General features: G+C 40.2%; 1 protein-coding gene across 1 annotated transcript; it reads left to right on the top strand.

The window, feature by feature from the left end:
* Window positions 1–232: 232 nt before the first annotated feature.
* si:ch211-117c19.1 (myogenesis-regulating glycosidase) lies at window positions 233–7,368 on the top strand. Its single transcript, XM_060883270.1, has 3 exons — window positions 233–317; window positions 4,004–4,408; window positions 4,543–7,368. The coding sequence occupies exons 2-3, from the start codon at window positions 4,131–4,133 to the stop codon at window positions 6,332–6,334; spliced, it is 2,070 nt and encodes a 689-aa protein (XP_060739253.1). The 5' UTR covers window positions 233–317; window positions 4,004–4,130; the 3' UTR covers window positions 6,335–7,368.
* Window positions 7,369–10,409: the final 3,041 nt, after the last annotated feature.

Here is a 10,409-nt window from a genome sequence, read left to right as displayed (position 1 = left end):
TGTTAATTTATCTGCACTTGTCTATTTTCACTTTTGCTTCTCTTTGCATTTCTGGTAGATGCCAAACTGCAATTCGTTGCTGTGTAGCTCTACTATGTAATGACAATAAAGTTCTGTCTGTCTATCTATCTATCTATCTGTCTATCTGTCTGTCTGTCTACACGGCCGACATTTTTGTTGCTTTGTGACACTACCGTTCCCACAATGCACCCGGAAACAGTTCCACAGGTCACGTGACGTTTCTGAGCCTCGCATAGAGACCTGTGACTCTCTCACTAAGCTCGAGCTGCTGCAGCTGTTCCACATCAGGTGATAAAGTAAGTACCAAATAAATCATTTGTTATTGTGAATATATCGGAATAAATCCAGTCTGTTTGTGTAGATAGATGCATATTTGTTGTGAATATATTCGATAATTCTGTCGGGCTACGCGGTAGAACAACTACTGACCGATTCACGTGGAAATATCAAGCAGATGTTGGTTTTAAATGTGTTTTTAATGATATCTTTAACACTAATATATAACAATGATGTGTGTGAGTCTACAGGTAAAGTTAACGGTGTTCATTTCCTACAGCTGTGTTCTGGCTGGTGACGGAGTTTAAAGTGTTTCTGTAAATTATTAACAAAACAAAAGGAACAAAGTTGAAAAGACTTCAGTCATTAGAGCCACAACACAACACTGAGTGTTAATGTGATTATTGTCTCCATTGTAGTCTAAAACACTGATATTTTCACACAGAACTTATATATCATATATATGTATATTTGTTTACTCTGTTTAGCCTTTTTAAACATGATCAGATACAGATCAGTTTTTTACATCAATCTCCTTACAAAGTGCACTAGTACAACTTTGTACCAATGTAATCATTTAGGTTTAAAAAAAAAAAAAAAAGGAATTTATTTATGTAATGCAAAGAGTTTCTTGTAAATGTGTGATGAGTTTAATTTCACAAGTGAGTTATAATGATAAAACAAAGGAATAAGAAAGAAGCCCTCGCTGCTGCACCGGATCCTGTGAGAATAGCCGTTAATCCTGTACGAAAGGTGTAGATGAACACAGCTGATACCTTCGACGATGATCTTAGAAGATGGGTCTGTTGTTTCCGCTGCGGTTATTATGGTTTTTAGCCTCTTTATGCCTTTTGTCATTTAATTTTACATTGGCATAGTAGCCAGAGCCATATCCTTGTTCTTCCATGCCCTCATAAACAGCTTGGTTTGTGTAGCTACGCCAAGTTGTTTTTGTTTTCGAAATGTTTGTACACTGACTTTCCACAAACCACCTTCCACGATTCATCCGTGTTTGTGTGTTAAACCATTTGTTTTGGCTGATTCGTTTAAACCTGACACATAGCTATGCCGTTTATTTCAGGATGAAAAGGATTCGTGTTTTAGATGTGAATCAAATGATCCGTTTCAGATTTAGAACCACAATCGTTTATGGCTCATATCCGATGTGGAATAAAAGACTGTCCGAGTTGTTTACATGTATGCGACAATATCTGTGCCATTTAAAACAAATTGAATTGTTTGTCAATGTAAACACAGCTGCAGTGAATTCACTGCTTTATCCCATACAGGAATGAAGCAATATACTTGTTTAATTATTTTCCAACTGTCATTATTTAGTCTCTTCCTCACCATAAAAGTGTTGTTTTCTTAGCATTAAGATTAAGCATTACCTTAAGATTCCTACTGTATGTTTAATGTGATTTATGTTGATTTAATGACGGCTTGTGTCTGTACAAATATAATGTACTGTACAAAAAAGAAGGCCACTGTGAAATGTTAACTTGATATTTGTAATGTTTATGGATTGTTGCAGCATTTCAAGTTTCTTCTGTTTGTCAGACAGGCTATGATAAAGGCCCGCAGATAAACACTCTTTATCTAAGGCTAAAATGAGTGGCTTTAAAAATTAGGACACTTGTAACTGGGGAACTTGCTGATGTAAATGTTTTTTTTGCTGAGTAGATGGAAAATGATGTTAAGGGTTTGGTAAACTGACCAGTAACCTTTTCAAAAAATCCACATATACATTATTTACGGACTCTAGAATGATCCAGTACATAGAGAGCCGTTTATAGTTCTCTGTGATATTTCTGAAGCTGTTTCTCCTCTAACTTTCAGTCTGCCTGAAAGTGGTTTGTAGCACAGGTCGATAAAATCAATGAGTCTTCATCAAGGGACTGTGTTAGAAACAACATTGCTTAATTCATGCCCCAAATGTCCCTTCTGCTACTATAAAACCTTTGCACATACAAGCTTTAGAACTATCTGGAGTTTCCTTTTGCACATTTATTTAAGATGATTCGATTTAATATAAAAAAAAACCTGATCATAATAAAATAATCTATAGTCATGAGTAGTATGTAAAGAATAAAACACAATGGGGCATGCTTCCTTTTTTTCCTTTTAAACTATAGCGTTCTTTTTTTCAACAATTATAATTTTCAGTTTATTAGTGTACTACACTTCATACTTTTTCCCCCATTTGTAATTTACATAATGGTTCCTGTTATAACAGCTAAAATCAGTCCTTCATTGTCTGATTCACAGTCCATTCTCTCTTCTTTCTTAAAGATAAAAAAATGTGCAGATATGCACCTTGTGTGTGTGGAGTTTGCATGTTCTCCCCGTGCCTCGGGGGTTTCCTCCGGGTACTCCGGTTTCCTCCCCGGTCCAAAGACATGCATGGTAGGTTGATTGGCATCTCTGGAAAATTGTCCGTAGTGTGTGGTTGCGTGAGTGAATGAGAGTGTGTGTGCCCTGCGATGGGTTGGCACTCCGTCCAGGGTGTATCCTGCCTTGATGCCCGATGACGCCTGAGATAGGCACAGGCTCCCGTGACCCGAAGTAGTTCGGATAAGCGGTAGAAGATGAGTGAGTGAGTGAGTGTGCAGATAGAAAGTGAAAAAGAGTGCTGGGCAGAGCAGGACCTAACGAAATAATTAAGATCCTGATCAAATGTAGTGGATATGAATGTAGCTGATAAGATCTGATAGCAACACTCTGGCTTTCATTCATACCTTACTTTGTTTTGTCTTGAGCAATAACACTCTCACTCTCACTCATTTTCTACCGCTTATCCAAACTACCTCGGGTCACGGGGAGCCTGTCAGGCGGGATCTCAGGCGTCATCGGGCATCAAGGCAGGATACACCCTGGACGGAGTGCCAACCCATCGCAGGGCACACACACACTCTCATTCACTCACGCAATCACACACTACGGACAATTTTCCAGAGATGCCAATCAACCTACCATGCATGTCTTTGGACCGGGGGAGGAAACCGGAGTACCCGGAGGAAACCCCCGAGGCACAGGGAGAACATGCAAACTCCACACACACAAGGCGGAGGCGGGAATTGAACCCCCAACCCTGGAGGTGTGAGGCGAACGTGCTAACCACTAAGCCACCGTGCCCCCCTGAGCAATAACATCTATTTCAAATTCATTCTTGAGTAAAGTAGACTTCATGAAGTTGTTCTTTAGTTCTTCTTAATATTTTGAGGCATTCACTTTTTAGATGATTTGTCATTCACTTCTATTTTAGTAGTGCCTGCCGTTCTGAGAAAACAAGCCTAGCCTGCTGGTTACAGAACTAATAAAAATAGTTCTCTTTCTCTCTCTCTCATACATATGTGTGTGTGTATGAAAATTCATGATATGTAAAGATAGACAGCATAGCTAGACATATTACTGAGAAACAGAAAGGGATTCAGCAAAGTCCTGAAGATTCTCCAATGGTGAAAAACTGACTGACTTACAAAGTTGTGACACTAGAGACTCGAGTATATAAATAAACATCTTACAGAAAGCTTTACCATATAAATGATTTGTGTTTTCTTCTTTGTTTATTATTAGGTTAGATTAAGTCCCAGTGAATGTGTATATTGTTACATAGAGTACATTGTTAAAATACATGTTTTTATTAACACTAAACCGAACAGTGGGTTAAAATCTACTTCTAATTTACTACTCTTATCTCTTCCAGACTGATTTGTGCACGTGAAACAGAAAGGTGTTAACAAGTAATGAGCAGTACATTCCTGCATATCCACTCAGGCAGATGAAGAAAAGCTTTTTACTAATGCTCAGAGTGTCTCCTGGAGGTTACAAAGATGTACCAAATCGTACCAGCGACAGTGGGAGATATTGGCATCAGTGGCATGCGTGAATACACCTCCCCAAAGAAAAGAGTAGATCGGCGTGGTCGTCGCCTGATTGTGTCCAGCTTGTTTGGGGCCGTGCTAGTCATAGCAGCTGTGGTAGCTTGGTGCTATTATTCTGTGTCTCTCCAGAAGGCAGATCTACTAAAGACTGAACTGCTAGACCTCAATAAAGATGGCTTTGTCATTCGCAACCAAGTTGGAGCTATCATCTTCCAAATGGCATTCAGGTACATCATAACTCACTTGGTTCTAGATCGCTGAAAGCACAAATACTGCTCAGTGGTGATTATACTAAAGCTAATAATCCTGAAACCCTGAATGCTAATAATAAATGTTATGGTCTTTGTCTTGCTTATTTCAGGTCAGGTTCCCTTGATCTGGACTCTTGCTCCAAAGAAGGCAGAATTCTCAGTTGCAGCCGATCTATGGCAGGAAAGCTTAATTTCTTCATCGAAACTGTGAGACCCAAGGATACGGTAATGTGTTACCGTGTGCGCTGGGAGGAGCTTGATGCATACCGTGCTGTAGAACATGCCATGTCCTACAGTGGCTCTCACTGGTATGGTGGGGCAGAGTCCTGGTCCCAGCACTGGCCAATTGTTTTTGCAGGAAACCAGGAACCCAAACCTTTCATTACTAGTGATGTCAATTCCAATCAGCCAGACTTCGGGGGCATCCTGGAGCGTTACTGGCTCTCCTCCAATGCAACCGCTATCAAAATCAATGCCTCCGTCCCATTCCATCTTGGCTGGGATGAGAACAGTAAGATGATGAGATTCCAAGCACGGTATGACGACACTCCGTATAAGCCAGACAATGCACAGCCTGTCCACTCTGAGCTGAGCTATCGTGTTTGTGTTGGGTCTGATGTGACTTCCATACATAAATACATGGTCCGTCGTTATTTTAACAAACCCAATAAAGTTCCTTCAGAGGCAGTTTTTAGATGGCCAATTTGGTCCACATGGGCCTTGCACAAGACTGAAGTAAACCAGGAGAAGCTGATGGCCTACGCATCTAAGATTCAAGCACATGGCTTCAACTGCAGCCATCTGGAGCTGGATGATCGATATACCAGAGGCTATGGAGAGTTTGAGTTTGATCCAGTCAAGTTCCCTAATGCAACCTATATGTTTCAGAAACTTCGAAAGGACAAGTTTGAAGTCACGCTCTGGACCCATCCTTTTGTGAACTACAACTCCAGTAACTTTGGAGTTGGAGTGGAAAGAGGGCTTTTTGTGCGAGAACCTACTGGCGAGTTACCTGCCCTGATCCGGTGGTGGAATGGTATTGGTGGCATTTTGGATTTCACCAATCCAGAAACCCGTGAGTGGTACGCCTCACACCTCCGTGCCTTAAAGAACAAATACTCCATAGCTTCCTTTAAGTTTGATGCTGGGGAAACGAGCTACCTTCCCCAACAATTTAGAACCTTCACGCCTCTGCATGATCCCAGCGTATTCACTCGCCGCTACAGTGAGATGGCAATCCCATTCAACGACCGTGCTGAACTACGTGCTGGGTATCAATCTCAGAACATCTCCTGCTTCTTCCGGATCACTGACCGTGATTCAGTCTGGGGCTACGACTTGGGGCTCAAGTCGATCATCCCTACTGTGCTAACTGTTAGCATTCTTGGTTATCAGTTTGTTCTCCCAGACATGATTGGTGGAAATGCTTACCCAAACCGCACTGAAGGAAATCGTGGACTCCCTGACCGGGAGCTCTACATCCGCTGGCTGGAACTACTAGCATTCATGCCAGCTATGGAGTTCTCAATCCCACCATGGCTGTATGACGATGAGGTTGTAGAGATCGCTAGGAAGTTTACAAAGCTTCATGAGACCCTGGTGGCTCCTCGAGTGCTCGAACTTGCTGGGGAAGTGTTAGATACTGGCGATCCTATTATTCGCCCTTTGTGGTGGATTGCCACAGGCGACGAAGCTGCCTACAAAATCGATTCACAGTTTCTCATAGGGGACGACCTTATGGTAGCACCAGTTCTTGAGGCAGGCAAGCAGGAGAGAGATATTTACCTCCCAGCTGGCAGATGGAGAAGCTATAAGGGTGAACATTTTGAGAAAGGGCCAATACATCTAACTGACTACCCTGTGGACTTGGATGAGATTGCCTACTTTGTGTGGTCAGGATGATTTTCACTGATAAGTGAAATGTTTGCACACAACAGACTCAAATCTCTATTGGAGTTCCATCGAACAAGCATTCACGCACAATTTATTTCTTACATTCATGTGCCTTGTAATTGTAATGTCACTAACCAGCATACATAATATTAAATTTGAACAAGTTTTCAAAAAAATATTCAATATCAACAGAAATGTTTTGAAATGGATTCTAGGAAGGTAGAAGTTACCATTTCTGATTTCACCTGTTGAGAGAAATGTATGCATTGGCTTTTGGACTTTTAACATAGAATGTCAGTGAATGTTCCCAACAGTTCTCGAATGGAGGAAATGTATTAACAGGTATTAGGTAATAGGTATTACAAAGGGATCTACCAAAGGGAGTGGGACAAATGTAACCAATCTAACTTATGACCACATTCCATCAGAGGAAGCGTAATTGTTGTAGTGACACACTGGGAGTTTTATATATGGTTACGAATTGCTACTTACTTTGACAGCACATGCATTAAAAAAGAAAGCACAAAAGGAAACATTGAACCTTGATAGGAAACAACAATGCATTTTGGTCTGTTCTTTTTATCCTCCTTAAAAATGCATTAAAAACTACTGACCATGCCAGCATCCAGCAACCGCATTAAACACGTTACATGATCTACAGTATGGCTTTAATATGTAAATAAGTGTTTGTCTTCAGATTATTTTCTTCTCCTGCTGATTATTAATTATGGTAATTGCAGATACTGTTCTCTGTGAGCTGTTTGCCTTCAGTTGCTTTAAGAATTTAAAATGAACAGGGCAATAAGATTTATTTATTTATAATAAATCCGAAGAGGCTTTGAAGCCAAATAAAAAAGGTTTGATTGTATTGCACTGATACTGTGAATTAAATTACTTTCCAGATTATTAATACAGCAAGAGATAATCAAAGCATCAAATGTAACAAAACATAACAAGCCTTGCCTGTTAGATATAAAATGGAAAGTTGTCAAGTTTATTTATTGTTGACTGGCTGCAAATAAATCAAATTTTTTTAGACTATGCTTATAAGTTTCTTTTAGTTTTTTAATTATTCATGAGGTGGCAATGTAAACGCATCACAACTCATGGCATCACGGTCTGTTCCTGTGCTTGTTTCCTAACAGTACCTTGGCGTTTTCAGAATAGGCTTCACCATGACAAACCGTCTCGCTGTATATAAAGGCTTCTCATGTTCATTATTTTTAGACTGATCATTACTCCAAACATGAAGGTGATTGTTTTGATGGGGTCTGTAATAAAACTGCAGTATTTGCAGTAAAATGTGTTTGAATTTCTTCAGGAATGAATCCACCTCAAATTCCAGGCTTATTCTCTAAGCATATAAGATAATGACCCAGGCATAGTGTGACATTTACACCACCAGAAAGCTATGTAATCATATAATCTGTTATAGGAGTCGAGCAAAAGATGATTTGAGATGATTAACCACTCATTAGCCAATAATGGTCTGTTGTAGACGTCGCCCCGCCCCCTCGGGGTTTACAGGCCAATAATGGTCTGTTGTAGACGTCGCCCCGCCCCCTCAGGGTTTACAGTTTAAGGCTACAGCGTCATTTTTTCATTTATTTATTTATTTTTGCTAATAAAGCTACATATTACTATAAAATCTCTTTATAAAAACCTTCAGTACGCACCTGGGCTTTACTTTTAATTGATCAAATTCAAAGGCTCGTTTTACTCTGATTGGATAAATCCGACGCGAGCTCATGAAATATTCATAAATATGTTAATGACGGCGCGCGTATTGGGAAGAAACAACTCGTTCGTTTAAATGATTCAAAGCCGAAGTGAATTCGTAACGGCTCGCAAAGACGTTTAACGGTTTTTAAAAACGACAATAGGACAAATATCACGCAAACGAAACCAAATAGCAGGTGTATGTTCTCAAAAATTAGAAATAGCTTACACTTGACCGTTTAATTCCTACAGAAATAGCCTTGGGTTTGTTTTTTATATGAATATTTAGGGCAAATCTAATGTTCAACTATAGTAACATTAATGCTGTTAATGAATATTATGTGTTAGCTATAGCATCCTACTATAGCCTTAGTGCTAGAGAGCAACTGTTATGATCTAGCATTCTTGTAGTTTGTAACATTTCTAGATAAATAAATAACTACAGCTTATCTCCATTCTTCACTCAGATGTCTAGGATGGATTCTTTAGCTGGTGCAGAAATCAATGAAACCTGTTTCAATTCGTTGATCGAGCGCAGCTACTTCCCTGGCAAATTGTGGCATTTGGTCAACGATCCTGAAGTTCGCTCAGTCTGCTGGGATGCCAGTGGAGAAAGGATTCTTATATACGAGCAAGCCTTCAACTCTGAAGTGCTGGTGTCCCAGACAAGGAAGACGAATGCGTATTTCAGAACGAAGCACTTCAAAAGTTTCCTTCGTCAGTTGAATCTTTATGGATTCAGAAAATTCGCTCCAAACCGTAACATCTCTGGGCAGCAACTCGGCGGCTTCGACATGGAAAAACTGCACCACTTCCATAACCCGAATTTCAAACGGGAAAAGCCAGAGCTTGTAGTCAGACTGAAGAGACTCACTCCTGTCAACAAGGCCAAGATTCGCGATGGGATACCGCTGACCAGCAGAACAACAAAACGTTTCCATCTCACATTTATTTCACCCCAAGAAAACTCTGCTGTGATGAGAGAGGGTTGGTAGTATTTCAACAAGTAGATAAAAGGAATAGACAGAACAGTCATTTTCATTCCTTCATTTATTCATTCAGTCATCCCAAGAAAACTGGGTATCCTGAATAGGAGGCCAGTGAAATTCCAGGCACTGTGTACACACACACTTTATTAATGTCAGACTTGTCTCTATCTCTTCAGGTTCAGTCTTGGTTGGACATCAGGGAAGTCCTGATGCGGATAGCAGGTGTCTTTCTCCAGTAGCTTTGTATACAAATGAACATGTGCCTGTCTCTGTGTTACACAACGATGTGCCGTGTTCACATCCCTCCAGCTCCTGATCGTACAGTAGGGCATCCTGCCTCATCACTCACAGTACAGGTTTTTCACACCAGGTGATGATGCTGTAACGCATTTTTTTCTGTAATAGTTGTGAGCTTAAGCTATTTTTATAAATGCTGTAAAAAGCACACATTGCATTCCTCAGATTTAAATATACTCCAAACTCCATACAGTCCTTTTTTGGAACATGATTGATACTTATTCGTTAAGCACGAAATCCCACAATGCCTTGCATAAACTCACTTATAACAATGCTTGAGTGATTAGTGCCCCCTGGTGCTTGACGATACGTTTGGCTTGTGTGTAAAGCATTGTGAACTTGATTGATACTGATCATGTAATGGAAGCTTCATTCAGTCAACTCATATAACAGTCAGATTACTCACTCACTCACTCATTTTCTACCGCTTATCCGAACTACCTCGGGTCACGGGAGCCTGTGCCTATCTCAGGCGTCATCGGGCATCAAGGCAGGATACACCCTGGACCTATCTTTTTGTCAAACCATGGTCTATCATGGTTTTATTAATTTACATATTTTCTAGGTTATTTGTAGGTTGTTATAAAAAAAAAAAAAATGACAGTTTTCAACTACACAGTAGAGCTTGAAAAATCTCTACAAATTATTTAGTAAAGTAGGCAAAGAATGCTGCAGAGGCTATTTTCAGAATCTTCTTGATATGTATTACTGATGTGTTATTAATGTGTTTTCTTTTTAGCATATCAGAGCTATCAACCAGGCTTCTTGAATTCACAAGTGCCTTACTCTATACAACCAGCTGCTTCCTACTCTTCTTATGGCTATCACCCTGTGAGAGTTTTTTCTAAGTTTATATATTGATCAATAGAAATGGTCAATGAATGAGAGTGAGTGTGCGTGTGTGCCCTGTGATGGGTTGGCACTCCGTCCAGGGTGTATCCTGCCTTGATGCCCGATGACGCCTGAGATAGGCACAGGCTCCCCGTGACCCGAGGTAGTTCGGATAAGCGGTAGAAAATGAGTGAGAGAGTGAGAAATGGTCAATGCTACTTATTTTAGTATGTGTAGCCACATTTAGA

The sequence above is a fragment of the Tachysurus vachellii genome, chromosome 12, assembly GCF_030014155.1.
Source record: "Tachysurus vachellii isolate PV-2020 chromosome 12, HZAU_Pvac_v1, whole genome shotgun sequence".
In the NCBI taxonomy this organism is placed as follows: domain Eukaryota; kingdom Metazoa; phylum Chordata; class Actinopteri; order Siluriformes; family Bagridae; genus Tachysurus; species Tachysurus vachellii.
Note: the sequence above shows the minus strand (reverse complement) of the source record. Positions and strands in the feature narration are given on the sequence as shown.